General features: G+C 34.2%; 1 protein-coding gene across 2 annotated transcripts in view; it reads right to left on the reverse strand.

The window, feature by feature from the left end:
- The window catches only part of DACH1 (dachshund family transcription factor 1), a 428,688-nt gene that overhangs the window by 180,660 nt on the left and 230,932 nt on the right, over nucleotides 1-17,096 (reverse strand). For both annotated transcript variants that reach the window (XM_055359454.2, XM_031001245.3), the window contains exon 3: nucleotides 12,893-13,054. In XM_055359454.2, the coding sequence (XP_055215429.1) occupies nucleotides 12,893-13,054 (162 nt within the window). The remainder of the gene's footprint in view (nucleotides 1-12,892; nucleotides 13,055-17,096) is intronic.

Consider the following 17,096-nt stretch of genomic DNA (forward strand, 5'->3'; position numbering starts at 1 on the left):
CAAAATTAATATTAGAAAGTACAGATATAAATAAAGCTTGTATATTCATTTTCTGTGTAAATTGAGCTCTTTTCCCTCACGGACGTAGGCTTGGCATCAATCATGGGGCTATATATTCAAAAGCAATCAATAAAAAAAAGTACAGGAACTGACAAACAACTAGTCAACAGAATCATTTTAAAAAAAATACTTAGCAGTAGCCTTTTAAAATAATTTCTGCATTCAATGTTACTTGTTTTGGTCTGCTCACTTGTTAAAATAAAATGGATGTCATATCCATTAACATTTTAGCTGGCTGTGGAAGTTTTTCACACCTACAGTCAACCATAAGTGACTACGATATTAATATATCTAAAATGCATTCTCTTTTTGTCAGCTTTACTAAACGAGGTTTGGAAGGGCAATAGATTAAAAAAAGAAGGAGGAAATAAAATATGTAATTTCACAAAATATAAAGATATACCCTTTGCTCATCCATAACTTTCTTGTTCAGAATTTTTCCCTGGTTGGAAAAAGGGAAGCCATTTCTTATATTGAAGTGATCATTTTGAGAATTTACGTCTTTAAAAAGATAACATCTGTGTGGGGGGTTCAATATCAACATGGATTAAGCCAATTATAGGACACATCTTTCTTAGTTGATAGAAAAACTCAGAAACTGCTGAGTTATGCTTTGTGGTAAACATTTTGGAATGTTGCCAAAGCTGTTATAAACATTTCTGAGCTCACTTTTCCAGGGAACTCTTTTAAAAATCAATCAGAAGTTAAAGTCTTTCAATGCTAGTGTTTCAAAATGTCAAGCTTGTATTATTTTTTTCCTTGTTGTGCATCAATGGCAATATTTCAAAACCTGCATATTAAATTGATTATATTCTATAATTAAGCTATTAAATGAAATAGAATGTGCAAGTGTACTAAAATCCACACTACAGCAGAATTAGGTTTTTTTTTTTAAGAAAAGTAAACCTAATTACATAAAAACTGGGGAAGGCACGAGGTAAAAATAATGTATAAATGACTGCTCAGATTTTATTTTAAAAGCCTACTCAAGTATAATTATTGACTTTAAAAAATACTTTTTAATATTACAGGTCAACGGGTTAAAATAATAAATGCTTTATTGATGATCCCTGAGTCAGGAATTTTAGAAAGTATTCTAGGGACAATGGCAGAGGATCAATTATGTGTCTAAATTTACAAAACCAAGGTCTATTCAATAATTTACTGCACTTAAGATTACAATGTATTTATATTTAAAATACATAAGATGAATGCACATGAATACCTTATATGCATTTTTTTTTGCATAGGTGTGAATACATACTTAAATGTTTTCTAGAAAGGCTATATTGTCAAAATTTTTAAAGGTAGTGCTGAAAACATTTTATGCACTAAAAATAATCTAATTGTGTTTTATATATATGTGTGTATATATATATATGGTGACATATAAATTTATATATTTTAGAAAAAGTAAGATCTAAATCTGTAACTATAAAAAAGTATGCTCCCTTACTCAACAAATGAACCACAAATGTACTGCAGAGAGCAAAGGATTAAAATTCCTCATGTATGTGTAACAAACACATTGATATTAATTGGTTTGTCCTTTCAAGTTGTGTTTATCTCTTCATTTCCATCACAGTTTCAAAGGTCACTCTGTTCCATTTATAAATCCAATATGACAGAGATTAGTAAAAGCAAAAAGCAACAAGTAAATGAGTACATCATCATGCAATCACACATCTCACAATTCATTTATCCAATTAATAAAAAATACCATCAAATGCTTCACGGTGGGTTTTTTCAAAGCATCAAATGGTTCATGTCAAGATAACTTAATCGTCAACATTTAGGTTCAACAGCAGAGTAAATGTAGAGAAACTGAAATTGTACTTCAGTGAAAAGACAGTAGATATATCTATATTTTCCCAAAATAAAATAATTAAGAAAACAGATTACAAAAATGAATATATTCAGTAAATTCAGTTTATATTTGTATTAAGTTAATGAGAGATTCTTGGAAGCTGAAATGTAGGAGGGATTCAATTATGTGGGGTTTGTGTATGAGTGTCTAGCTAAGTTATGTAATTGCTAAGGTCATATGTTATCAAGTAAAGGATTCTAAACAATAGAAAACAGTGCCAATATGTACTAACAGAAATAGGAAATTGTATAATATTTACACTCATTTTGATACATGTATTTTAATATATTCTAGACGATAGCTTTTTCTCTTGATATAGACATAAGCTTGGACAGTGGCAGGTATATGAAAGTACAAGAAGAAACTAAACATGTGCCTGTGTGTGTTTTTAAAACTGGTAACTGTAGGAGGCTGAGATTCAGATTGCTAAAGAAAATAATTTACAAACTAATTTGACCACCTTGATAAGATGTTTAACTTTAATATTTTTATGTAAAGTGAACATCAGACTTATATTATCTGATAGACCCCTTGTTTTAATAAGGCCATTTCCAAAAATATAGTTAGGATATGCAAATGTGAAGCATGAGCGAGCAAAAACAGAAAGATACAAGCAAAAGCAAGATAATCTAGAAGTCCTTGTGACACAAGTTCAGTACTTAAACTATAGAGAGATGAAGAAACACTAAACTATTTCCAAAAAGCAGACTAAAACACATAGAACTGATTAACAGATTATTTATAAATAATACAGACTATTTCTCCCAAAAACAAACATGAGTAAAATGAAAACTATTGAAATTGATTTTGAAAATCTATCTTTTTTTTCCCCTCAGCTCTATTATATGAATCTGTCTTCTGAACATAATAGGGTCATAGAATCTGAAAGCAGAAGAATATTTCTAAGGCCACTGGATTTTCAAGTAGGCTTGTCACTCAGATGGCATACTGCCTGAGTATAAATTATTAATCAGCACATTATATTAAATAATGTCATAATACTTTTACATTTGGTTATTAATTTACATATACTTACATAATTTTGTGTGTTGAGTGTGATGTTTTGAACTTCAGCTATCATTTTAAGTTAAATATGCTTTCTGAAAAAAATCTAAGTAAAGATATAAATATTAAATGCTTTATGAGGATGATGATGTCTTTCTCAGATATCTTAAAATGTAATATCTTCCAGTATGAAACATATATTTTCTCCAAAGATCATAATCTATACTGATGTAGAGGTAAAATCATAGATGAATTATTTATTTTTTTTAAAGTTTTACTTAGAAAAGTGAAACATTTTCCTGAGAATTCCTGAAATGCTGCAATTATAGATGAACTCAATTGATAAAAAGACTTAAATATGTGCCATAAAGCCATGCACGAGGCAGATAAAAATGCAAAGTTCACATTTTCTTATAATTTTTTAAACTTTTAAACACACATATGTTATCTATGTGCATATATATGTTCTATATATTACATATATAATGTATATAACTGGACACACAAACACACACACACACTTCTTCTTTGTCGCTATGCAGCTATTACTCCCAGCCTACAAATGACCCCAAGGAAGTAAGTAGACTACACTTTTTGGCCGAACAATTTATCAACAGCTTGAAGTGACAGGAATGGTGATTCAATCCTGCATCCGCACATATCAGATATAGGCCACATTCTTTAGTCTGCAGAACCAAAAAGGGAAAAAGTCCCTGTCGCATTTGCCCTTTCATAGAGATGGAAATATTATTAGAAAGGACATAAACAGACTAATTAAATCACAGCAGTATGGCTGGGATGACAGCTGGTACAGCGTGTGACTGAGAAGATCCATATCTGTGAGCAGGAGGTACTTCACTTCCAATCCATTCGCTATTAGGTGCTTTCAAGCTTGCTGTGCAGACATTAAATAATAACATATCATTTCCAAGACTAAAACGATGTAAAGAAATAAAAAAGGCTTTCTAACCAAGAAATCTTTTGTGCAACATAGAAAAAAATCATTTACCACTCAGTTCTGCTTTTGAGATAAAGATGTAATAATGCCATTACCTTTCATCAGCAGGATCCTTGAAAATCAACACTCTTTGCTTATCATGCTGTGAAATACAAATAGAGCTAAAGGCATGGTCTGCGAGGCACTGCTGCAGCGATATTAACTAACAGATCTGCCCTTTGTGAAGGAAACCGTATCCGTTTCATTAGTGCAGACTCTAATTCAAAACTGTTGAAAATGAACTGCACATACTGTTTTAATAACAACATTCCTAATCATTATCAAACTGGTAATTCTCTCAGCACTGAATGTAAGGGTCTGTGTTTCCATTACGACCTGCTGTTAAAGAAAACCATATTTAAATCCTCCGTTCTTTCCTATCTTCCAAATTATCTGGGTTCATTTAGGGGGGATGGGGCATAAAGAGCACGCAAAACTATGTGTGCTACATTATTTCATCTTAAATGAATTGACATTTTTAGACATTTATGTCAACTACTATGTTATTTATTTATTATCGCTTAGTTTCACTATTTTATATTAGATTTCACATGTCATGATTGATACAAATGGTTTTGTATAATTTGGGAATATTTGTACAACTGAGAGATGAATCACGGTCACGTGAATGTGAAATACTAGGTCTGGTGGCAGGTGCATTGGGCTCAGAGTTATAAGCTTGTGTGCACACATTCAAAACAATATTGGACCACAAACATCCTAGTAAAATCTCTAAACATATATTTTTAATATCAAGACATTATGAGATATTTAAAAATATGTATTAGCAAACATTATATTTTATAAAACAAAGTTAAATATTTATTTTAATCCCTCATCATCAATCATATGAAACTCAAATATAAAACAGTCGAGTATCATATTAATGAAGAAAATAAGAATTGTCTGATCATAAACAAATTGAATATGACCTGGGGTTATTTTATACTGAAATATGTGGTTTCTTTTTACTTTCTTTATAAACTTTACATAAACAGTATAGCATGTTTTTGTAAGTTGATAATTACCATTTCCAGGACTTTCCATGATGAAAACATATTCATCCTCCTGGAATGTAATGGAGTCTACCACATAACATATTCATTAGGATGTATCCTATATATACGATACATCCTATATACATCCTTATATTTTATAATTACATGAGGATATAGTGTCAAATATAATCACTTAACTTATATTTCCTAATATGATATGCTTGAATTAACAGGTTTACTCCATTATCTAGTCATTAGTTAGAATTAGCAGTATTGAAATCAAAACAAAAACACTGCATAATATTTTCGAATTATGTTCTCCAACTGTCCATATAAGTAAAAAAAAGTTTTCATGAAGTGGAACAGACATCACATTAAAAAATAAAAATATTTTCTGCCTTCTGCTTATCTGCATCAAAAATACATTTAATAGTTCATATAGGAAACTAGTACATGTTATAAATCATGCTCTAATGATTTTATTACATATAGAAATGGATTTAAGAATATGTGTTCAAATATTTCAAAGTGAAAAATGATTTTTTTAATATAGAAATGTATTTTTCCACAGTCACCTGTTGCCATCATTAACGTTTCTATTCCTTTACATGAACAATAAAGATCAAAAACAAATTATGAGAGAAAATGCAGAATAATGCTATCCAGTTTCTAGAAAATAATGAAAGAGAGCTTCATAAAATTATCAGTTATTAATATACTCATATGCCTTTTTAAAATAATCTAATTTAATCTGTATTTATTTTTTAATATTCATAATTTTTCCACAATAACACAGCAATGTTAACTCTTGTTTAGCCTCTTCCAAACTCTAATGAAAAGGATACATAGTACCAAGGTAGAAAAAGTGGCATCATCCTTTTTTTATATTCAAAATAAATACTGTCAACACTTATCCATCATATAATGCTTGCATAATATGTAAATAGATGTTATAGTATACTTAAGGATGCCTTGTTTTGGAACATGTGGTTACTTCTTATTTTTTATTTTAAAAATTACTGTCAAAAATATCTTTTTGCCCTTTATCTTTTATTGAGGTTTAAAAAATCAAAGAATTTTAGAGCCAACAGAGAAATTAGGCAAAAATTCCTTATTTATTAAATAAAAAAGATGAGCAGTTAAGTGACTTATCTAAGTAGCTAAGTTATTTATTAACTACATTATTACTGGAAGCTAAATCTTCCGACTTATTTTGCTCTCTGCTCCCCTACTTGAGTTTTTGGCTGTGTCTAGAAGGACTTACTTGGTCACACAATAACATATTCATATTTTACACAACGATGTTTTGATAATCTTGTATTAAATTAGCCATTTATCCTTTAGATTTTCACATTAGACTCTAATTCAAAACTGTTGAAAATGAAGTGCACATACTGTTTTAATAACAACATTCCTAATCATTGTCAAACTGGTAATTCTCTATCTTGTTTAAAACACATAATGAAGAAAAATTGCCATAAATAGTAAATATTTAAAAATGCATTTAAATTGATGGAATAGTAGCTTAGTACATTTTTTGTCTTTTATTATTGGGGTAAGCAATTTTGTGTAAAAATTTCAGGATATGAAGATATCTTTTGCATAGGGGATGATATTAACCATATGGCCTATTCTCAGTCAATTGAATTACAAACCATGGCGGTTCCTATACTTTTAAGAGATGCTTATGTGGTCTTCCAGTAAAATATCCACTAATGGGACATTTGTGAAAAGATTTATATTTGAACATACTTTCTTGACCATATGTGAAGCTACAGAGAGCAAATTCACTAATTAAACTACTTATATATTAATTGACAGCTATCAGTTCTAAAATATTTCTCATTTCATGTGTCAGAATCTTTCTGGACTTTTAGGGTAGTCTTGTATATGCTCCACGTTTACAAGACTCTGGCTGTTAATATTGTTAAGTTTTACTCATCAGGCAGGAAGAAAGATCTTAAAAATCATTGTTAGGCAGAAAAACATTCTAGTTACCAAAACAAACAAACAAACAAAAAAACTTCCTACATTTAATCTGTTAAACAATAGCAAATTTCTTGTGAATCAGTGATACTGTAATTGAACTGGAGACATTTTTAGAGCAAGCTTGCTTTGGCTTTTTCACCCTCCGATTTGGAATCTGCTCACAGTACTGCCAGCTTAACCAAAAAGGATTAACTCTCATATCCAACTGAGAACACAGATAATTCTCAGTAATTGGTAAAAAATGAAGATGAATGGGGCTGAGAGATAAGGAGCAATTAGCTCATCAGCAGTTACAGCTGTGCACTCAATCCGGCTCCATCTCTTGAGTCTGGGCCCCTTTTAAAGAACCTAAGCAGAATAAGCATAGGACACCCCCTCCCTGAAAAAATTGCTATACCTGCCCATCATTTCTCTAGTCTTCCATTTTATTTCCTTACTATACAAAGACACCTGTCATAGCATGCTATGTAAATTACTACCTCTCTCAGGACCTATGTCTAAAGCCAATCTTCTTTTTAAACTTTTTTTTTATAACAGAAACCAAATGACTACTGTAGACACTCTTAAATTCCCTGTCAATCGTTTCATTATAGCAGCATCATCTGTTTGAAAATATAAGCAATTCCCTCATCTAATTATAGGAAGGATTTGAGGTTCATTAACATTGCCAAGGCAGAGAATCCAATGTGCAATTGCAGAGCTCTGCTTGGTGGCCTGCGTTCTCAGTTTCCTTTTATTTGCTTTCTCAAGGTCTCCAAGACTTTTTCCTGAAATCATAAAATTAATCTTTTCCTTCCAAATAGACACATGTGTTAGAAGAAAGGAAATGACTCCAGCATAAACTATTTTGTTTCTGCAGGAATGGTTAAAATTAAAAAAAGATAAGAGTAGGGTGAGCTGAAGAAGATAATTTTATCTCTTTAACTGCCTGGCTTTTTTTCCCTTCATATATTTGTTTTGTTTTATTGGTTGAGGAATAGAAGAACTAAGGAGTGATAAATGCCCTTGAAGGTGACGGCTTTATTCTCAAACTCAAGTCCTTAATCTTACTTGAAACTTCTACATTCTTGTAACGATTACAAGTTTGAGAAAGTGAAAAACAATCATATGTTTTGAGCATGTGAAATGTGTTCAGGTTTGTTGATCAGGGCATTAGTGTACTCTTGCCTATGTTCCACAATGTTCAGAAAGAGAAAATACTAAAGTCTTACAAGTACTTCCCTTCCTTAAAGAAATTACAGCAGTTAGAAGGTTATGACTATGGTTTAAACAATGAGATTTTCTTGGGACATCTGTTTTGAGATTACATTTTGAATAGATATGAACTCATTTCCTACTAAGCAAGCAATCTACTATTGTTGATAGCTGTTTACCAGTTCTATGAGTCAGATATTAGCTAGTGGCAAAGGTCCCTCTTAAATCCTCCAAGTATTTTTTAAACTGTATACATAGTGTTTTCCTTAAATAAAATGTTAAGAGAAGTAAAAATGCAGTCTTTTCCTGCCTCTTGGTAAATTATACTCCACAAAATGTTGCACTTGGGAATAATATTTAATGTATTTATCTTTAAAGAGTTATTTCCTTTGTTGTCATTAAGGAAGGGAGTAAGATACTAGGTTTAGCAAGTATTTAAATAACATAGAAACTATTAAGAGATGCTCACTATGTCAATATTTATATACTATTTAAAAACTAGAAGTAAAATTAAGTTTCCTTTATTTAGATTAAACTGATTGTGATTAATTTAGTATTCTCAAAAGTGTGCATAATGCCAAAAAAAAGGATAAACAGATTAAAACATAGCTATAGACACTATCAAATTGACCTTGGGTTCACCGGTTTTAAATTCCGCCTTTGCATTATCCCAGTCCCAATTTCCAAACAGCACTTTTTAAGCTGGTTATGTAGATCAGTCCTTAAAGCAAAAAAATAGCAATTTATCTGGCCTGTATGTTGTGGATAGTGTTGCCACTAAAAAGAATCCAGGACATTTTTCCTTCTTATCTGCAGTGTAGCTCATATCAGCCAACCTGTCACAAGATAGTACTTGATATAAACAAGAGATTGCAAAGACATCTCAGTAATCAATATCAGCATGGCTACAGTATGGAAACCCCAACCAGTGCATATCATTTGTCTCAGCATCTATTTCTATGGCCAAATGAAGCATTAATTCAAATCATAAATCTATGGTGATTTAAATCTGGGAATGAGCACCTGCCTGCTTTAATGATTTATTTTGTACATTTCAGTAAGCAGGAGATTTGTCCATATGAACTGACAGGTCACCTTCAGATGCCAAGAGCAGACTGTTTATCACCATGCAGACTAGCATCTCATCTTAGCAAGTAAATATTAAACTAAAAGAATCCAATTGATTGTGGATGAGGGAGAATGGCGACATGGCCATATATTTTACTCAGTGTGCTGATGCCTCACTCGGATCTTTCCTCAGGTGCTCACTTCCTCCTAAAGTGATCATTTTGTTGGAAAGATATGAGCTCAAGGTTACCATGTAAAATTGGGATATAAAATAATTATTCACCATTGTCAAAGCTTTCTTTAAACATCTTTTTCTGACTAATTTCTAAGGTTCCTATTATGAACCGGGAAGGGTTGTGTGATACAAATTTTTCCTGTCGTCTTACCCAGCAAATCAAACCAAACAAAGCAAAAACATAATCTGTTATCTGGGGCTTTAAGGATTCATTTACAATCAAGGAAAAAAACAATGCTCTTACAAAAAAAAAAAAAAAAAAAAAAGCCTAAAATGTTTAACAGAACTTATGAGCTAGATGAGTGCAGGAGAAAACAAGAGCCTTGAATTGTCTTCAGAAATGTCACCGGAATTGGGCAAGACTGAGTAGCAACAATACATCATTTAAGTAGCACCCCTCTGAAGGATTTCACTACTTCAAAGAGTCAACAGTTGATAGAGTCATGAGAGCAGTCTGTATTCTAAAATATAGGCCTTGGAGATTCTTGGGATTCCTTCTAGAATTCATGTGCTTCAGTACCGCTTCCTAACCACTTCATGGTAATCGGTTCTCCTGGAGGATTCAGCACATCCTGTTATGACTGCCTGCTTACTTACCTATCTCATCCATAGACTGTATGCCCCTGAGTCCTGGGCCTGTGTTGTGATTATTTTTGTATTCCTAGAATGAGCTAATATCGAATGTCCTACAAAAATCTAAAAGACGCAACAGCTGCCCTGAAATCTCCTCACAGGCCTGCAGCTTAGCAAGTAATAGCTACCAGAGACAATGGAAAAGCAGGTGGAAGCAGTTGATGGTGGTAAGAAGGAAGAAGGTGATTTCCAGGAGGACAGATTTGAAGAAATCGTAATAATAATAGCAAAAGCAATCCCCAATCTACCAACCTTACTGATGACCAAACAACTTGATAAGCAGACATTGTAATAAATAATGTGACAAGTATTTTAATTCTCATGATATGATACTATTATTTATGCCATTTTTCAGATATGGAGTTTTGGGCTCAGAAAGTTTACGTACTTTACAAAGTCACAGAGCAAGTCATTACTGAACACTTACCAAGAGGCAGGCATTGTCCTCAGAACCAGAGAAGATTGTGGCCATCAAAGCTGCAATTCAGGAATTGCTTTGATCTTTGATGCAGCTCAACCCCCACCTTCACCACTGCTTTGTACCTCCCCCACTACCACATCCCTCCCAAAATCACTTTCCTTGATCTCTAGATATATACCTGGGGTGAAGGTGTTCAGGAAGGATATTATAAGTTGGAAATTCTTAGAGGACAGCAGCATGTGAGAATAGGAAGAAAATTACAATGATAACATCTTTTTGCCCAAATCAGCTACAGATATCTAATATAAATGACCTGAATGCCTTAGAGACTAGCAGCAACACCGATATTATGTTAGCACAATCTCAAACTATTAAGACTTTCTAGGAAAATTCAAGTAAATTTCTGCTCTTGGTTCATTTTGGCGTTGGATGGGGGGTGTCAAAACTAAAAAACAGTAATATCCATCAACTGCATACCTTAATGAAAAAAAAGTCATTTATTCCAACTAAAATACAAAAGAAAATTCAAATTGTTTGTTTTTAAGTCATTGCGGTAGGCTATGTACCAAAATAATTAAAGTAAGCTACAATTTGGTTAGTAGGCAAAGATTGTCATGTACTATCAAATATGAAAAATACGTTGATGCTTAATTATGAACCATGTTCTCTTTATCTTATGCCTGTTGATTTCTGCAAAGCCAACTTCTGCTCTGGAAAATTCAAACAGAGATACCATGTTTTAATGTGTTTTGCTTTAAATGTTGTTAAATTGCCTATTTTAAGAATCCCTTCTCATAAAACCAACTATTAAGAACAGCCTAACAGCCTGCATGAACAGCCTCCTTTTCTAAAATTTTGAAAACAATCCAGATTGTTTTGTAATAATAGATATAATGTATAAGTGGCTAATTACTTGTTTTAAAAAGTGTCCAACAGTGCCCCATTTTCTCAGTCTAATAAAAGGCGTTTACTTTAAAGTAATAGTTCTAAAAACAGAATTATAATTCTTGCATTTTGCTTCAATTCTGTTTTAATTTTTAAATGTCTAAATATATGTGTGTAAACCATGACTGAAACAATCCTCATCCCTCCCTGTCTTCCCTCCAGGAGCGTTACAAACATGAGCACAGATATTATCCTTAGTCCTCTGCAGTTGTAGGGTCATCTCTTTTGGCTCTCTTCCATGTCTTTTCATCCTTCCAGGAACTCACACTCACCCCTGCTCTCCATTCAAATCCACTACTGCTGGTCCTTTGCAATTTCCCTTACATAGTTCTGCTGAAAAGATGCATTTTTTCCCTTTTTACATTACAAAAGCTGCCTTTTAGCATCACTGAAACAGTATTTTGTGTTTTGTCTATATATTTTACTCTAATATTCATGTCTGTGTATGTTTCCAGACAGCTCTTGTGAAAATGATTGTTACTAAAATCCACAGTATTCCTTTATATACCCTTAACTATGTCCTAATGGATTGAAAGTAGAGAGCTGACAATTAACTTAAGAAATAATCTATGAAAATGCTGCATGGAAAAGAGAATTTAACTGAATGGCCGTGAGATATTAGGGTCTTCATAAATATACATTGGCTATAGTAGCTTGCATACATCTTGTAGTATCCAAATTTCTCTTGTTAATTATATTTTGAGCATGGTCACTGCATTTTAAAGAGAAACAATACAAGTGAAATAGCAGAAAAAAAATGTTTTGCCCCACAACATCCAGATGCTAAGGATTTCATTAATACAAAAATTAACCCATATTTGAAGTTGTGTTTGACAAAATGAATTACCCAAATGGATAGTTGGCACAGGTAAAACTGTCCCTTTTGGTTTGACAGTGACAGTTAACTTTTCATCTTTCTCCATATGGTAGGAAAGAAAAAAAAATCAAGAAAATTAAAGTCGTATTTTTAAAAGGAGAGACATTGATAACCATTATCTATAGAAAGAATTAATCATCAACATAATCTGTATTCTGGGCAGCATATGAAAGGGCTAAGTTTATATGTTTTGCTGCCAATGGTAGTAAGTTTCTTACTTGATAACAAATGGATTAAAAGAATAAAAAAGTAAAGTCTAGGGTTTCCTTTGTACATATTTCTCTGTCACCTTAGCTACTCTCAATGTTTTAGAATTCTCTTGATTAAACTTTGTATTATGAAAGATGTTAGCTGAATGTTTTTAGAAGGTGCAGACATAAAGTTGATCCTGTAATTAAAAATAATGTTGCTAATTATTCCTTTAGAATGAACAATTATCATTAGTTTTTAGAGAGGCAAAATGGTATCCTCAAACATACAGTGTTTTCAAGCTAAACGTGCCGACTTTTTGAATGGGTAGCCAACAGTTTTGTTCTGGAAAAGCAAGTACTGTAATTCAGTAGCAAAGTGATCACAATAAGTTTCAGCGAACATAAAACTTACCGACACTTGAATTCATGTCCCCGTTTTCAGAGTCTGCTCCATGTTGGTTATTACTGGCATGATAGTTGCTCATGGCTTCTAATTTGATTTTTTTCACCTTCATTGCTTCGGCAATAGCTGCATTGGTAGCAGCAGCAGCTGCTGCAGCGGCTGCTGTCAGACCTTAAAAGAATAAATTAAAAATGAGGTAATTCAAATTCTGATTTTTCATTTAATAGTTCCTGTACTTGCTATAACCAACATACAAACATTTATTAGAGGATCTGATTCCTTTATGCAACACTTTGATAACTTATACTCATTCCCAACTAGACAATGAAACAACATTGATATAAGGGGGAGATTGATTGCTACAGTCCAAAATTAAATATTAACAGAAACACAATTCACAGGTAGAAGGCTAATAGTGGAAATGCAGTGACAGTTATCTCTTAAAGAAACCAATCTACGAATCTAAATATGTCCTTTCCTGCTTAAAATCCCCTGTAGCTGCCTACACGGAGGGAAAAATCTGAACTGTTAACTGAATCCACAAGGCCTTTCACAAAGGAGTGTAAACCTACTTCCTCACCCAGTTTCTTCATTGTCATCCACACCCTGGCTATATCACAGATGTCACCATTACCCATACATGACCTGCATCTTCAAGCATGTGCTTTCACACATGCCATTCCCTTTTGCCTGTAACCTTCTTGCCCTATGACAAACATTTCCTTGACTTTTCAACCTCCTGAAAAAAGCTACTCATTAGAAGTCTTCCCATTCCATGGCCCCCAGCTGCCTGGATGCCTGGTCTGTTCTTCTCCCCCTGGCCCACGTTTATACCCGTGCTGCTGTTATAGGACATGCCGCCCTGCACTGGAATGGTCTGTTGGGACACCTGTTTTCCTCACTAGATCGTGAACTACTCAATGGCAGGAACCATGTGTTGCTACACAGCTTGGTATTCCCAGTGTTTAAGGTGTTAAAAAATAAAATACAATGTAATGAAAGCTAACACTTAGCTTCTAGTTATGAAATTTAAGTGCTGATTTAAGTGACATAAAAGTAGCTTAATCATCTTAATAACCCTCTGTGATTGATCACTATTATCCTTACTTTACAGATTAGAAAACCATGGCACAGGATTTGAAACAGCACACTCTGGCCTCAGAGTTGACACTTTAAACCACTATGCAAAGAAAATTTGTCCAGAATAGTTCATCTTCATCCATCCAGAGAACAGGGGGTAGAGGCAGACATTAAATTAGAAATAGAGTTTGAGCCGGGTGCAGTAGCACATGCCTATAATCCCAGCACTTTGGGAGGCAGAGACAGGCGGATCTCTTGAGCCCAGGAGTTCGAGACAAGCCTGGGCAACAGGATAAAACCCCCTCTCTACAAAAAATACAAAAAGTAGCTGGGCATGCTGGCCTGTGCCTGTAGTTCTGCTACTCAGGAGGCTGAGGTAGGAGAATCAATTGAGCCTAGGAGGTTGAGGCTGCAGTAAGCTGTGAGCACACTTGGGTGACAGAGTGAGACTCTGTCCCAAAAAAAGAAAAGAAAGGAAGAGAAAAGAAAAGGAAAGAAAAGAAAAAGACAAAAAGAAAAAAAAAGAAAAGAAACAGAGTTTGAGACAAGATCTCGGAAGATCAGAATTAAGACCATGCTGTTCTGACTTTATATATTTATATAGAGAGATAATAAGCAGAGGTTTTTGAGCAGGGGAGTGGTTTGTCTTGCTTAAATGTGTGAACTTTTGCCAAGTCAGTTCACTTCAGGCTGACATCCCTCATCTGCAAAATGACAGACAGTGGAATGTATAAATGATCTCTCCTAATTCTAAAACCTTAAGTCTATGAGAAGATAAATATCCCCAACCCCACCCATTTTTTTTTATTTATTTATTTTTTTTTTTTACTGTGGCTTCTTTAGTATTTTTGACTACAGTGCTCCAGCCATTCGAATTTATCTGTGTGATTTATTTCCAATCCCAGCTGGTGGATTAGAGCCTGAGCATCGCTCTCCTCTTCCTCCCCACTAATCATCACTTCTAGTTATTCTAGCAAATAAGTTACTGCCCAAGGAATTATAAGGAAGTATTTTTCCATGAAAATCTCTGCTGGTTTTTTAGAGGTTAGAAGAAGACTTCACCTTTCCTTCAGATCAGACCAAAGAGGCCCTGACAACTTTCACCCCAACGCAACAAGACCTTCAGATTGGGTCTTTACATGAAAAACTGATAATCACCCCTTAAAAGGCACTAATCTAAACTCAAAGAATCCATCTGGGTTTGATCTGAACATTCATTGCCTTTTAAGTCGCAACTTGAACTGATTCTCTCATCTTCCTATGATTGAATTTTCTCCCCAATTACTCATTTCCTTCAAAGATGTTTCAGAAAATTTTCTTTCCTGTTCTCTTAAAAGTCTCTTTGTGTTTTCCAGCAAATCTTTCTTCCTCAATTTTGTTTTGTCACCAATGTGAACATCCCATTTTTCCTTGGTTACCTGATGTTGACCCATCTCCAATTTATGACTTCAAAAGTCTTTGTCTTGGATTTGCGCTGCAGGGAAAACTTGTTCACAGGATTCAAATAATAAAGGTAAACTTACAACTCACTATTATCAGAGAGATCCAAATCAAATTAAGTACCAGGAACCATGACTATGCATGATATGGCCTTGGACCAACCATCCAATTATCTTGAATATAATTTTATTCACCTGTAAAACCATTCTAATCCCCAAGAAAAAATATAAGGATAAACAAACTATGTGAAGGATGCCACATCATGTTTAGTAAAAACTAGGCATGCTATTCATTCTAGTTTGTTAAAAAGAAAGGCTTGGCCTCGCTATAATTTCTGCAGAGTATCTGTGGTCTGACACAGCCCTCTCAGCTAGAATAATCACATTTGTCCTTAGGTGACTGGATTAGCCCTTGACTTTTAAAAATATTCTTTATGATTTTATTATTTAGCTGATTTATTTATAGTACTCCTTTATTTTTCTATGACAGCTTTTCCCAGTTTTACATTTCTAATACAAAGTCCAAAAGATACATGTGTGTCACTGACACACGCACACACACACACACACTCACACACTTTTACATGCTGTAACTTAACTACAACACTTTTTAATATTCTACTTTTAGCCCAGTTTTATGAAAGCAGAAAGCAAGCTATGACATATGCAACAATTGCTGATTTTAGTTTCACTAACTCACCTGGCTGTTTGATGGGTTCTCAATTTTAATTATTTAATATCTTTCCAATTCAACTAATTTTCTCCATTCCCACTGCCCCTCCCCACCAGTACAAGTTCCCATCTTTTCTTTCTTAGAGTCCTGCTCAATATAATAGCACGTCCCCCATCTCCAATCTCTTACTTTCCATGTCATAGTCAGCCAAACCTCATGAAAGCGAGGATTTTTTCTTTTTTCTTCCTTTTTTTTTTCTTCTTTTGAGACAGAGTCTCCTTCTGTCACCCAGGCTGGGGTGCAATCTCTGCTCACTCCAACTTCCACCTCCAGGGTTCAAGCTCTTCTTCTGTCTCAGCCTCCCGAGTAGCTGGGATTACATGCACCCACCACCATGCCTAGCTCATTTTTGTATTTTTTGTAGAGACGAGGTTTCACCATGTTGGCCAGGCTGGTCTCGAATTCCTAACCTCAAGTGATCCACCTGCCTTGGCTTCCTGAAGAGCTGGGATTACAGGCGTGAGCCACGGCACCTGGCCTGAAAGTGAGGATTTGAATATATATTCAATGCTTGCTCTTAGGATCCAGTCCAGTGCTTCTCATGGCTGTCAGCGCCCTTTGTTCTCAGTTCCCTGCCTATCTGTATGTATTCCTGCTCCTCCAGCTCCCCCTTGCTCTCTGTGCTCCAGGTACATAGGCCTCCTTTCCTTTTCACTAGCAAACGACTTCATTCCTTCTTTTAAGTCAGTCTTTGCATATTCTGTTCTCACTTTCCAGAAAAGCCCTCTATGTCCTGGCCCCGGACTTGCCTATGCCTTCTTCATGTCATAACTTAAATATTATGCACTCAGAGCTGGAGGCTCAGGTTCCTGACTCTTAACTATCTACCTAGGAAAGAGCTCTCAACATCTCAAGAATTAGCTCATGGCTTACTCTTTTAAAGAGCTGTACCTGAGCTTCCCCAATCTACCCCACTTGCTTGTGTTTGCATCACCCCTGCTGTATGTGAGTCTGCCATCCC

Source organism: Gorilla gorilla, chromosome 14, assembly GCF_029281585.2.
Source record: "Gorilla gorilla gorilla isolate KB3781 chromosome 14, NHGRI_mGorGor1-v2.1_pri, whole genome shotgun sequence".
NCBI classification, from domain to species: Eukaryota; Metazoa; Chordata; class Mammalia; order Primates; family Hominidae; genus Gorilla; species Gorilla gorilla.